General features: G+C 41.1%; 2 protein-coding genes across 3 annotated transcripts in view; one reads left to right on the top strand and one right to left on the bottom strand.

The window, feature by feature from the left end:
* The window catches only part of PARP9 (poly(ADP-ribose) polymerase family member 9), a 9,267-nt gene extending 2,827 nt beyond the window's left edge, over positions 1 to 6,440 (bottom strand). Inside the window, exons 1-8 of one of the 2 annotated variants that reach the window (XM_056496681.1) lie at positions 6,137 to 6,440; positions 5,786 to 5,825; positions 4,235 to 5,070; positions 2,922 to 3,146; positions 2,629 to 2,841; positions 1,827 to 1,887; positions 1,027 to 1,401; positions 70 to 218 (exon numbers count right to left, since the gene is read on the bottom strand). In XM_056496681.1, the coding sequence (XP_056352656.1) occupies positions 70 to 218; positions 1,027 to 1,401; positions 1,827 to 1,887; positions 2,629 to 2,841; positions 2,922 to 3,146; positions 4,235 to 5,070; positions 5,786 to 5,825; positions 6,137 to 6,151 (1,914 nt within the window). In that variant the 5' untranslated portion in view covers positions 6,152 to 6,440. The remainder of the gene's footprint in view (positions 1 to 69; positions 219 to 1,026; positions 1,402 to 1,826; positions 1,888 to 2,628; positions 2,842 to 2,921; positions 3,147 to 4,234; positions 5,071 to 5,785; positions 5,826 to 6,136) is intronic. The other variant, XM_056496682.1, reaches the window with a different exon arrangement.
* On the top strand, positions 6,150 to 14,280 carry DTX3L (deltex E3 ubiquitin ligase 3L). The gene is made up of 5 exons (XM_056496683.1): positions 6,150 to 6,480; positions 7,523 to 7,740; positions 9,603 to 11,138; positions 11,803 to 12,020; positions 13,324 to 14,280. Exons 1-5 carry the CDS (start codon positions 6,150 to 6,152, stop codon positions 13,391 to 13,393), a joined length of 2,373 nt encoding a protein of 790 aa, XP_056352658.1. The 3' UTR covers positions 13,394 to 14,280.

Raw genomic sequence — 14,280 nt, 5'->3', positions numbered from 1 at the left:
TTTAACATTAAATATGTTAGTTCAAATACGTGAGCTGAGATTCAGTTTTTCCATAAATATCCTCTTTACCCTGAGAACACGAAGTCCAGCTTTTTCAAACTCTTTCTGTTTGTATTTAAACTCCTGGAGGTGACATTCTACTGGTGAAATGTGGATGTAGTCAGCAGTACTTTTCATGACGAAATCTCCTTCTGAAAGCTCGTCTGCTTCTGGTTGGCCTGGATATGAAAAAGGAAGTAAAATTTTCATATATCATCCTGTCTGAAGCAAAGGCAAGGGGTGCAGATCCACTACTTTAGTTGGTGGTTTAGTTAAGAACAAAGAATGTTACATATTCTCTGAAATAATGACAGAGGCTAATATTGAGAGGGACTAGTATGTGTATATATATATATATAAATGTATTCTATTTCTCTGCATTTATTATAAAGAAACCAGGGCGAGAAGAAGCCAAAGAAAAGCAATTTATGCTTTCCATGAGAACTCTCCACAGCTGAGCTTTCATATAAAGGTATCTATATTGAATGATTATCCAAACATGAATTAAAATTGATCACTCAGTAGCTTTCTGTAATGCCACTGGCTTTATCAATTTTTCAGGACAGCCAAGGACTCTGTAAAAAGTCCACTGCTAAGCCCTGCAACAGTGGTCCAGCTGTAGCCAGCAAGAGCTCAGCAAAGGATTGTTATTAAGTGCACATTTTGTAAATCTGGCCAGGCTTTAAAGTGAAGGCATCCTGGAGGGAGCTCCACTACTGGATATACATCATGGCCAGCCCCTGTATAAACTGTGCCCTACTGGGAACACTGCCAAGTGAGTGACCACACCTAACAAATGGTGTTCCAGGGGCTCACATGATAAAAGTACAGGGATATCAGTAATTAAACAATACTCAGTACTCTGTGTGTGAACTGAATGTACGCCTGTCCACTCTCAGCAATATGAGATACATGTTGCTTCATACTTGACCTTGTGTAGGCACTTATTTGCTTAATTAGTGTTTAGGCACTATTTACTTTACATACACATTGAGTAGAGCAGTTTCTTTTGTTCAGCTATAGTCTTCTCTTGCATATGAAGCAGTAATTCTTCAGTTGCGAGCACCACATCAATCAAAACATCAGGAGGCCCCTGAAATTTCAGTTTTGCTTGTCCATTTCTCACTTCTTCTGACACACATACACTAGAAGGCTGCTTGAGAGAGAGCTCTGCAAACTCCTCTTTACCAAGGCAAAAAATGTAGTTGTTTTCAATAACAGCATGGTGACCTTCCTGAATCTTTATTATATTTTGGAGCCACGATTCTGCTGCTCCCAGTGCTGTGGGTGTGCTCCCTCTAAGTTCAATCACAGGTTCACTGCTTGCAGTCTCCTTTGCAGTCTGACTGCCTGACTCTGTACCTGGAAGATATATTTTTTTTAATGCAAGTGCATTGGAAGAGTTAGGAGCTTTCAAGGATTGATGCAAATTCCTACTTGTAATCCCAGCTGTACAGTGCAAGAAACACATGGTATGCTCAAAAAAGAGATTAGCTACAGGAGGTAAGGTTTCCAGGATACACACACAGACACACATGGAGAACTTATCTGCCTTTCATAGACTTCCAACAAGTTAGGTAATAACAATGGGGTTTAAGTCTTGATAGGGACTGTGCAATTCCACTCCTATAAATATAAAAATACAAAGTGCTCACGAGTTTTTGCTTCCTCCTCTCCCGAAGACACATATGTAATTACTAAGTTCCCTATTTTAAAGGAATGTGATTACAGATTCTCAAATTGGGAGTACTCATTTACTGGAAATGCCCCTTCTGTTCATTACTTACTCAAAGGATCACTTCTGTTTTCCAGTTTGCATATTGCTGAATAACATTTTCTCAGGACAACCTTAAAAGATAAAAGTTTGCAGTTTGCAATCTCTTATCAAATATGCAATTGATCTTTTCAAAATTCTGTTAGACAAGCAGTTTACACCCTCACCTCCGATTCTGGAATTGTTAACACTGGCATTAGTCAGCTCTTCCCAAAATGTAATTCCTGAAAATATCAATCACATTCCTGTTCTTCTGCATCTCCTAAGGTAACATATTTTACCAACTCTTTGTGATTGTGGCATTATCTCATGCAAGCACATAAGGTAAAGGTGTTCGTTACTTGCAGTTTAATGCTGATGCATCCTTACTCAGTTTTAAAATCCAGACTACTCTTCTGCCTGTCTACTTGGAATCGTTCTATTATGTTAGCTCATATAATCTGTTGATAATGTTTTGCCTTAGGAGCTCCATATAAAAAACCAAAACTGATTGAAAATATTTCCTGAGGAGAAACATTTGTTCCTTTATGAGTTAAGAGTAGACTATTTCTTATACATTCACTGACAGACAGGAGACTTTTGAAGTACTCTCCCCTTTTTATCAGACTATAGGCTGAAGACATCTAGTTTAGTGAAGAGAAAATAAGTATTTGCTAAGATTGAATATCTATTAATGAGAGTAATAGTTTCATAAAGGGACCTGCTGCTCAAAATTGTTGTTAGTATAGAATAGACTATCTTAATTTTTAGTCATCTGTGGAAATATTTTACAGTTTTGTGTTTTCCTTATGAGTAGTTAACAACAAATTTGTTACCTCACGGGCATGAATGTCATCTGGGCAAATGACAAATTGCACTTCTCTCTTCTTTGTAGGATGTTCCCTAGCAAAACTTAAAACTGCTTCAATCATGGTCTCTGCCACTATGTCAACAGGCAGGTCTGGTGACCAATTTACTGGAAAAGAAACTGAGGGAGGTGAGTCGTCCTGAAAATGACCTAGACATCTTTTCACTGCATCCTTCAGTTCCTGCAGGAAAAACAAAACTTTTCAGTCCTCACATCACCCAACATGAAAATCCATTAAAATCCAAAGTAAGTGATCATCACCTCACACTGTAACACCGGATGCTGGCATTTCAATACCACGTGCAGTACAAATGTAGGGGGCAGCTCACGCCTTTTGGTTACTATGGGGTCCTTACAATGTGCTGGATGTCTAACACGACGCTGAAGTTCCCTCTGAAAAGCTGAACCCTCTTCTTCCAGCAGTCGTCTTGAAGATTGAGAGGAAGGCTCACCCTTTGCATTCAGGGGGTTAACAATGGCTGTATTCTGCAAGAGTGCAAAATTCAGTGTTCTTCAAACTGACTATTTGCAAGCTTTGCTATTTATAGAGAGCACTCTTTCTAAGCACAATTCCTGTACAAAGGCCTGAGTGCCACAGATCAGCTGATTGAATTTCCCTACTACTTACTACCACAGCACTGGAATACATCGAAGTATGCACCTTGCAGTGGCAGTTCAGAAATCAACAACATGCACAAAGCTGTTCCAGTCATCAAGAGTGTATTGAACAGAATTATTACTCTCACTATCTAAGTGACCCACATGCCAATAATGAGCAGGAGAGAACTGTGGATGTGGCTGTCATCCCACCTTAGGGTAGCAAAGACACATCACCAAAATAGCAGTGTCAGTACACACAAGGGAACTGCAAAGCTATGATTGTTTTCTACACCCAGTGGAAAATGCAGATTCCTATAGTAGCTGCCCTGTATTTCAAATATGGAGAACACAACTTGTTTACAGAATGCTGATAACAGCAGTAATTGTTCTAACCTTAATAGCTGAATATTATCTAAAGACACAAGAACATGTTTTCCTCACGGTCTTGAGGACATGTGCATCGTTCAGTGCTGTAGAATTGGTTAATAAAATTCCCTGCAAGGTCAGCTTTGCAATCCTTTGTTCTTATATCAAAAAAACTAACTTCCCTTTCAATTATGATACTTCTTTAAAAGAAAAATTGTAATGCCCTATTTAAAGGTGGAAGTTATTTTCTGTTGTGTCAGTGTTTGCTGAATAATTCCAGTAAAGGAGTTATGAGAACATAAATTATAGGAAAAAAAGCAAGGCAGAAAATAAGAGAATATTTCTGTGGAGTGCAGGATAAAGTGTGAATTCTGACATAATAAGAAGATAAATCTTAACATAGAGATGTATTATTGCATCATTCAGTCTTCAGCTGCTTCCTATTATAACAGCATGTACACAAAAATGAAATTAAAACATTCTAAAGTTCAATACCTATGTAGACAAAAACCAACTCCTTGCTACTGTGATTTAATTACCTTGTGTAAATTCTCATCAAACTGAGAAGAAAACCATTTAGTGGACTGATACAAACAGGACAGACTTACCGTCAGATTTTCAGGGCGGTGTTGTACGATGTGCAAGCAAATGCTTCTATACACGAAGTGAGTTGGGAACTGGCTTGGTGAAGCTGACTCCCTGTCCTCAAGTGAACTGGTATCACCCAGAATCTTTTCACAGGCCTTCTTTATTTCTGCAACTGTAGACTCCTCAATGTTCACCAGGCGGATTTCCCTGAGATGGCTCGGTGGACTTGCCTCAACAAATGCCCTTACAGCCATGACAATCACTTGAGAACACAAGTCAGCTGGGAAGGCATAGATACCTGAACTCACTGCTGGGATAGCCACAGACTGTAAAGCTTTTTCTGGAGCACTAACATATCGCAGAACATTCCAAATAGCTTCCTGAAGTAGATAACAACATCTTTCCTTTTCACAAGGATTCCACTTTGGACCAACTGCATGAATAACTTCCTTACAAGGAAGCTTCCCTGCACCTGTCACTGCTATATTGCCCACTTGGACTTTTCCATTCCTTTGAATAAAAATCTTGCTTTGCTCTGCTATTTCTGGCCCTCCAGCTTTTACAAGGGCAAGAGCAAGACCTCCTACATGTTCAAGATACTCATTGGCTGCATTCACCACAGCATCGACCTTGTGTCGTGTGAGATCATCCTTACAAACACAAACATCAATGCCCAACCTTACTTTTTTCCTGTATACTTCAACAGCACTTTTTGTTTCTTTTCTGAAGGCCAGCATACAAGCAAACTTCTTGGAAATGAGATAATTTAGACAGTTGTCTCTTCTCTTAAGAGCTTCATAGGCATCTTTACTAATAGGGACCATCAAATTGACCTCATCCATTACCATGCTTGACCCTAGGATACAGAATAAAAAGTGAAACAGAAGTTATTACTATCAAAACATTTTGTTTAATCTAGAAGTGTGGTTTATAGCTCTCAATTTTATCCTACTGTCATTGCTAAACAATATTTTTTTACACACACTAATCTTTTCTCTCCCCTTTTCAGAGGTTTAGAAAACCCAAGAAAGTTCATTTAACTGTGCCACAGAGATCTTATACTGAGTTTTAATCCTGTGACTCCCATTTGGTCTGCATTTAAATCCCACAAGCAAGTTCTTTCTTTGTATGGAACTTTGTGTGAACTCAGAAAGGCTTTTTTAACCACTTTTTTTAAGGAACAGTTTTTACATTATTGCTACGGCTATACAGCCCTCTCCTGGCGGATGTCAGCAGTACTACAATGCAGCAGTTATGTTAATTAGTTAAAATCAATTCCTCTGAGTTTAGTTGAACTTTCCTCCAGGCCTTGCTACCTGCTTGTAAAAAGTCTGACGTTTTGCACTTATAAAGTATGCATGCCGACTCATCAAAACACTTCTGAGCTCTTGCTTTTAAAAGAGAAATGCAAGCAAGTCCTGTTGAAGTAATTAATAATAATGTTGATTCATAACCGTGTATATTTTACATTAATGATGAATTTCAGGTTTCTTTTTACTTTTGTTTTCCATTTGCTGGCAGTTTTCAGCTTACAAGTACATACTTCGCAGACGGCTAAATGAGAGGCTTACCTAAAGCGGGTTTCCCTCCGAGGAAACTTGAAAGTAAACTCTGTTGTAATAAAAAGAGAGAAAAGGAAAAAGAGAAAATAAATGTTACAAGCAACAAAGTACGTGGGCTGCCTTCCTATGGCAGTACCAGCTTTTCAAATACCTGCACGAAGTTTTCTAGTTTTTAAAATGCTGCTCGGAGCCGCGGGTGAAGTTACCCACAGCCTGCTCTGGCTCCGGAGAGCTCGCAGGAGGGAGAGCCCCTCCCGAGCGCCAGGCCAGAGCACGGGACTGTTTTCTTCTCTTTTGTTCTGTTTTGCTCCCCTAAACCCCGCCGGGAGCCGCCGCCGCCCCCGCCCCGCGCTCCCCTACCTGTGCGATCCCCATGGGCCGGCTGGGGCGGGTCCTCAGCGCCCGGAGCGGGAGCGGGTCCGAGGCGGCTCCGAGGCGGCTCCGAGGCGGCGGCCGCGGGCGGAGCGGGAAACGAAAGCGAAAGCGGCGGCGGAGCGGGAAACGAAAGCGAAAGCGGCGGCGCGGCGGGATGATGGCGGCCGCGCCGCTGCTGGTGCGGGTCAGCCCCGCGCCCGCCGGCGAGAAGGCGATCCTCAAACTCCACGCGTACTTCCAGTCGGGAAGGCGCTCGGGGGGCGGCGAGTGCGATCTGCGCGCCGGCCCCGAGCCCGGCACCTTCTGGGTGGAGTTCTCCAAGGAGCAAGGTACGGGACGGGCCGAGGGGCTGTGAGGGGACGGGAAATGGCGGCCCGGGCGCCTCCGGCAGTCCCTGCGCGGGGCGGCTCCAGGGCCGCCGGTAGCTGCCACGTTTTCGGGTAACTTTATAGCTTTGTGTGCCTTTGTCCAAATCCAGAGGGGATCTCATTAGTGCGTGTAAATATCGCAAAGGCGTGCCAGACTTTTCGGTGGTAGCCAGCGACAGGACAAGGAGCAGAGGGCATAAACTAAAACGAAAGAAGTTTCACGTTAACACGAGGAAGAATTTCTTTACATCGAGGGTGGCAGAGAAAGGAACAGGCTACCCGGGAAGGTCGTGGAGTCTCGGTCTCTGGAGACGCTCCAGGTGACCCTGCCTTGGCACTGATGTTATAAATGAGAAACAAGTCTCGATATTCAGCAAAATTTAGATTGCTTTATTTTATACAGACAGAGCAAGCAGCGCGCTGGGGATGCATGGGGGCCACTGCCCTCTCCATGCTCCACCGTACTTCGGTTTGCAGCTCCCCTTTTTAGCATGGTTTCCTTGTAGTCATCAATAATTGTTATTTTTTTTGTTGTCATAATTTTGCCAGGTAAGCAGTGGTGGTCCGTGGGATCGGTGGATGACGTTTCTAGACAATTTGTCAAGTCCTATAGATAACCATCTGCTCTTGGTAGATAAGGAAATGGCAGAAGTCAGGAAGTCTGGTCTTAGGGATAGGCTGCAATTGATTACACAAAGGCAGGAAACCTGATTTTGCAGAATCTGTTGGGCTGTGTGAAAGCTTTGTTTTGCAAGCTGTCAGTAGATACAACTTATTTAGAAAACATAATATTCATAACAGGGGGATTTAAAACAAAATTATTTAATCATATATTTTCCTTTCTTTAGTGTCATGCTTCATTTCAAGTACTGTGGTTTATACAAGCCCCAGTACTTTTGTAATTAACACAAATCTTTTATCAGTTATCACACTGGGATTGGGTGGGATGATCTCCTTCCAGCCGTAACAGTTCTGTGATTCTGTCATTCTGGAATTACCACAGACAGGAAGAACGTGGAATCCCGCCCGAAGCACACCCTGGAGCTGGGTGCAGAATGCCTGGAGATAGTGATCCTGCCGGGAGAAGGGATCAGGAGCCAGGTGCCAGCACGGGGCCCTGCCAGCCCCGGCGGCATCGCTGCCAGCTCTGCCCTGCCCCAGCAGGAGCAGCGGGACCGCGGTGCCTCTGCAGCCACAGCCAGGGCACACCTTACCAAAAAGGTACATCTGGAACAGCAATGTCACCACCTGCCCTGCTTGTGGTTCCATGAGTCCTGTATGTTGCACTTCAATATTTCAATAAAATGGGTGCAAGGAGTGACATTTGAGTGCAGGACTAGAAGTCAGTCTATACATGTTTACAGGCAGCGTGTTTTCCAGCCTGACTCTGGCACATGCCAGCCACTGTTCCCCAAAGCAGCACTCTGGCAGGTTTTGGGAGGTAGTATGCACCAAGGGCTGCTCCCAAAAGGTGGAAGAACTGTATGAGATTTGGATCCTTTCCACCTATATAGACCTCTGACACTTTCAACATGGTTTGCACCTTGAATCAGCCCTAAGTATCTCCATCCCTTTATTTCAGCATTAAAAAAGTCTGCTGTGATGTGATGTAGCACTGTAAACATGATTTCAGACACTTTGTACTAGAAGTTACACAGAAAAGATCAGCTGTGTTTAGGAACATGGGATATGGCTGCGTGATGTGGATGTGGTTCTACCAAGACTGATATCTGGCTCAGAGGGTTTTACCCTGTTTTCTGTGGTAACACAGATGTAGCTTTTGAGGTATAGCATGTGCTAATGTAATGTTTACCTGGCATCTATACTGCAAATCCTTTTGTCTGTGTAAAGTAGAGAAGTGAACAAGTTTGTTTTTTTTTTTCAGAATCTTTTTTTCTGCCCTAACTCTTGGAGTTATTAAAGCATGACTTTTGGGAAAGTTTTAAAGAAAGATAATAAGTGAAAAGTAGGAAGTCTAATGTTAATAAAAACAATGAAATATAACCTATAGGTCGTGTTAAAATATATTGTATCTGTGTAACCTGGCTCTAAGGGGCAGATTCTTCTGGGGATCCTTGGCAGAATAATGATGGCACTAAGATGTAGTTACAATTAACGCTTTTTAAAAAGGGTTTTATCATTAGTATAGCATAGAGTTAATGATCAGAATACCACAGGATTTCTACAAGCAGAATCAGTGTAGGACAGTTTTATAAATAGTGTAGCACTGTGTTTGATAGCACAGCTTAGCTTATGGTTTCCAGTCACCTGGACCCTCTGCAAATCATGTCAAATCTTGCAACTTGGGTTGCTGTACTGATAGAACAATCACAATCTGGACCTGAAAACACATAAAAGCTTATGTGTCATCCAGTCAGTCCTCAAAGGAAGTGGAGGGCAGTGGGGATCTCCCTGGCCACCAAGGGGTCCCATGGGTTTCATTGGCCAGCCACAGCTGTGGTTCAAATTCCCAGTTAGGACTTGTGACTGGTTCATCTTGTAGGCAGTGCCACTAAATCTGCCTGCTCTGTGCTGCAACAGCGCCGGGTTGGCAGAGTACCTGGGGCCTTCAAGGCCAGTAAGGAGGGCACCAGTCAGCCTGGTGCCTAGAAACCTTGAGGATGGTGGGGAGGGAAAGAAAAAAATCTGTTTGCTTTGTCTGCTTGGTAGGCAGGACTTTTAGGGCCTGATAATGATGGAAAACGGCCTAACACACAGTGAGCTCAGAGGCTGTCTGCCTTTAGTTAAGCAAAACCCTGTTGTCAGAGGTTAGCATAACATGTTAGGGAGCTGAGAGTGCTGGTCACAGTGTCAGCCTAAGTAGCAGAGTTACTGTCTTTCCTCCTGCAATTCTGGTGACATTAAGACATTTCATTTTTGCTGCTGACTTAGAAGCAGATTGTGTTACTTGCCTGTTCATACTGTTAGTATACATGACATAAAAGAAATACTGTGTGCAAAGTTGTTTGTCATAATCTGGCACTACTGGGATGGACAGAGCTTTTTCTTGCTGAAAATACAGAAGCAGCTAGCAGAGAACATTAGAGAAAACTAATGTTGATGTATTTTTGTCTTTTCTTTAGATATTTCTTACAGTATCTGCTACTTTGAATACCAGTATGTTCACTGAAGACCAAAGGGAGAAAATTACCATTATGTGTCCAAACTTAAAGAGAGAAGGAAACCCTGGCATGGATGGCTCTGAGAAATTGACAGGAGATTTTGCAGATATTGAAAAAGCTTATCACTATTTTGAGGCTATCCTTGCAGGCAAAGACCCAAACCATGATTTTTCACATTCTGAATGTAAGAATGGTTTGAAAGATGAAAATGGCCTGAATACTGAAGAAATGCCTGAGTTTACAGTTGTGACAGCTCTCTATGAGTATTTTAGTCATACCCGCAAAGAAGAAATCAGAGAACTACACAAAAGGTTTGGAGCATGTCTAAGAATTAAAGGTTATGATGAGAATAACACATTAATATACATATCTTCTGATAAAGGTCCTACAATGTTACAAGCAGCTAGTGATTTTTTTATCAAAACTTTTCAGGAAACTACAAAAGATCTGACACAGGAAAAAGTTCCCATAAGAAACAGTTACACATTAAAAGAGACAATAACGAAATTAAATGAAAGGTTTAGAAATCTTCTTGCTAAAGAGGAAGGGAATCAGTTGCTACTCCGTGGTCCAGGGAGTGAGATTTTAGCTGCCCAAAAATTCCTACTAGAGGAAGGTAAGAACAGCCAAGCTGAGAAGAATATGAAAATATCGTCTGAAGGGTACAAATACAGGAATGGAATTGAAGTTGATGCTTCTGTGTTGAAATTGTTGGAAACCATATTAAGCAAAGAAATTGAAAACATAAATCGCAAATTTGATACCCTGGTAGAAATAAAAGAGAATTTATGTGGCCATATGGTTGTAATATTTAGGCCTAAAGCCAAAACTTCTGATATGTCATCACATGCTACTGAAAGTTTCATCAATGCGTTTCAGAGTGCTTCTGCAATGTTAAGAAAAAAAATCATCAGCATGAGCCTTTCAGAAGATCAGAAGAGAAAATTAAATAAGCTACTTAATGATAAGAAATTGGAAGACTTTAATGTAAAACTTTGGAAGAATGAAGATAAGTTAATCATAAGTGGTTTACCAGACCATCTTTGTGCTGCTGAAAAGTACATGGAGGGCCTTTTTAACATTAAAGACCCAACACAAACTAAAAATAGGGCACCACTGTCCTCCCATCTCAGTTCTCAAGAAGCTACAGGAGCATCTAAGAAGTCCAGTGTTAGGCAAAAGAATAATCTTTCTTCTGGAGGACAAACTCAGGCAAAGGCAGAAGAGAGCGAAGAAGATAAGTGTCCGATTTGCATGGACAGAATTACAGATAAAGAAACACTAGAAAAGTGCAAACATTCATTTTGCAAAATTTGCATTGACAAAGCCATGACTTTCAAACAAGCTTGTCCTGTTTGTAATTCTGTCTGTGGAGTCCTGACAGGAGACCAACCAGACGGAACAATGTCATCTAAAACTCTCAGTTTCCCTCTTCCTGGTTATCCCAATTGTGGCACTATTCAAATTGACTATGCTATGAACGGTGGTATTCAAACTGTAAGTATACTTAAATATTTCTTAAAGATATTTTTCTCACAACAAAACCAGTACTGAATATAAAATTAAGTATTTTCCAGTTGTTTTAATGCATGTTCAGGCAATATATTTCTTTGTTTTGTACAAATCTGCAAATGTTTAATTCAATGTTTTTGGGTGCAATTAAGTAAATACAGTAGGAATGAAATGATCAGATGGTCAGTCTCCATTTTATATGCACCAGGGCACAGGTACCTGTCTTTAATTTGTACATTGGGATTAACTGAAATCTATGCAGTGATATCATAGAAGCAAAGTTTTGCAAGTATAATGAGCATTTCTGTGGACACCAATGGACAAAAATAAATAGTGGGCTGGCTTGGTGAGAGCTTTCCAGGTAAGAAATCTCCTTATGTTATGTGCTTGGATTCGTGACTAGGATTGAGAATGGAGTAAATTAAAAAGTCATGGGTGCAGCACCATGCATTTGGAAGAGAAAAAAGGGAAAAACAAATTTAAAAATAACAATGGATGCATGAGTGATGAAAAGAAGGTGTGAATGAAATTTGTATGAAAGAAAGTATCTAAAGAGAAAAAAACTCAGCATCAGTTATCAGTCATGCTATGTCCTTCTGAATGATTTATGATATACAGTGTGGTTTTGTTTTGTTTTTCTACAAAACAGGACAGCCATCCAAACCCAGGGCAGCGTTATGAGCCAGTTCACCGAATAGCGTATTTACCCAACAATAAGGAGGGACGAGAAATTCTGCAGCTCCTCAGAAGGGCCTTTGAACAAAAATTGATTTTTACAGTGGGGCAGTCACGTACTACAGGTGCACAAAGTGTTATCACATGGAATGATATTCACCACAAAACTTCTATAAAGGGAGGACCTACCCAGTAAGTAGTCTTCTCCTTATGCAATACTGTTGGTACTCAGATTTGTCAGGAAGGCTGCCTTGAATATATTCCACATTGAGAGCTTTCAGATTTTGTCACTGACAGAGTGATTCTGGAATGCCCTATTGATCCAGACGTTAATCACCTTCCCCAGTTTGGACAGTTGGAACAAGGATGAGCTTAGTGTTCTGCTGCCCCTCAGGCTACTCATTCACCAGAGCTTGTAAGGCACTTAGTTAATAACTGTTTTGATTAGAACCTACAGGACAAAAAGCTCTTGATGACACCTAAGGTTGGACTCGTGATCTGTGCCTCTCCTGTTACCTGCTGGTGTGCACTGGGAGGTGCTGGTCCATTATGATCCCAGGGAAGATGGCACTCAGACTTTGTAAAACATGATTTGAAATTCTACTTAACAGAGCTAACAGCAGGAAGTGAGATTGTAGTACAGATATGGTCATGCCCTCTTAGATGCTAGGAACCATGAGTTGTGCAGCACTTAGTGGGTCAGAGCATAGGACATAGTGACAACCCCATCTCTAAAAAAGGTTACCCCATTTTGGTTGTTCAAGCTGTCAGAGGATTTTCTGAGTAGATGACAGCCCTATCCAGTATTTCTTGAGGACTTGCTGCACTTAAATGAAGGGAGCAATCACCAGTACTGAGTGTGAGCTGCCTGCAGCAGAGACTTGGAGAGAGGGAGGAGGGAATCTTGGACCAGTCCTTCCAAGCTTGTTGCAGCCTCTAAGGAGTGGGTGGTGTCCTGCGAGCTCTAAAGGCTTGTGTCCTTTGTGTCCTTGTGTCCAGATCCTCCTGACTGGGCTAGGATCATTAAAAGAGCAAAAAGTATCAGTTTTACTTTATCCTCCACTCTGCAAATTCTTTCTCGTTTATCACTTGCTTCATATGCGGTTCTGGTGTTGCACTACTTCAAGTCCAGAGGTGGCATTATGTTTCTAATTTGAATGCTCACTTGGGTATGCTTCAGGCCTGATTTTCTTTTTAAAAAGTTGTATACCCAAACACCTATCATTTTGAAGTGAGGCCCCAGGCAGCTTTGAAAATGAACTTCTTAGTTCTTAGTGTCAATTTGGACAACAAAAGGTAGCCGCTCCTTAAGTTTGTAGCTTTAAGTTGTCTGTATCACTTCTGTGACTTGCAGTATGGGTCTATTTTCTCTTTAGGGCAAGAACTGCATAAAATTTGTAAAGAGATTTCTAAAAAGGTTTTGATGAGATAGTTCTCTAGAATTGTCAGGTGCTTCATTGCAGAAATAGCCCAAACAATTCTTCTCTTCTCCTAGGTTTGGTTACCCGGATGATTCTTATCTGCAGCGCGTTAGATCAGAATTGAAAGCAAAAGGAATTGAATAAGGAGATCTATCAACTCTCAGCTCTTGAGTGTAATGACAGAACATGCAGCAGTTAATGTTCAAGCTCTGAGGGAAGTTACTTTGTTTAACTGATTTAAATGATTTGTTTAAACCATTTGTATTTCATAGTTAGCTAAGAAAAGTAATCTTTTATGATCAAACAAAATAATTTACTTCCCTACATATGTAGCCTTTACAGAATTTGGTTCTTTTGAGTATAGTATCAGTACTGTTTGTACTTTGTAGATCTTGCTTTACTGGCAAATCTGATCTGCACTTCCCCCAGCTCTCCAATCTGATATCCAAAACCCTTAGATCCACTACTGGCTTTTATTAGATGAAATACTTTTCTTAGCTTTGCATTATGATGTCTGTCAGCATGGCTAGAATCATGTAACTCATCTAATGAAAAATGTTTATGTAGCTATGACAGTGATAAGGCTATGGAGTTTTGCTTCTTTTCATGGTAGAAATGGCCTTAGTGATTTGAGTTTTGCACGTGAAATTAGCCATGGATCACGTACAAGTAGGTACATGGATGCTTCTGTATTTTTAGCTCTGCAGAATTGCTGAATGCAGAGAGCTGTGTTGGACCAAACAGGAAGTAACAATGTCTGTGGCCATATCTGATAGTGGGCTCCTGGTTTTGTGCTTGCCATTGTGCTTAAACTTAAATATGACTTTTAAATCAGTTTTTCAACTGTAAAACTGTATTATTTCAATTGCATCCAATACAGGTTTAAATTGTATTACAGAACTACTTTGCAGTGCCTAAATAATCTGCTAATTACCTGTGTGGTGGTGTCACACACACAGACATCATTTTTAGTGAATTGAATAATTTCTCTGAGGCTATTGAGTACAATTAATAAAACAAATATAAAAATA

The sequence above is a fragment of the Oenanthe melanoleuca genome, chromosome 7 (assembly GCF_029582105.1).
Source record: "Oenanthe melanoleuca isolate GR-GAL-2019-014 chromosome 7, OMel1.0, whole genome shotgun sequence".
In the NCBI taxonomy this organism is placed as follows: Eukaryota; Metazoa; Chordata; class Aves; order Passeriformes; family Muscicapidae; genus Oenanthe; species Oenanthe melanoleuca.
This window is presented reverse-complemented; position numbering and strand designations above follow the sequence as displayed.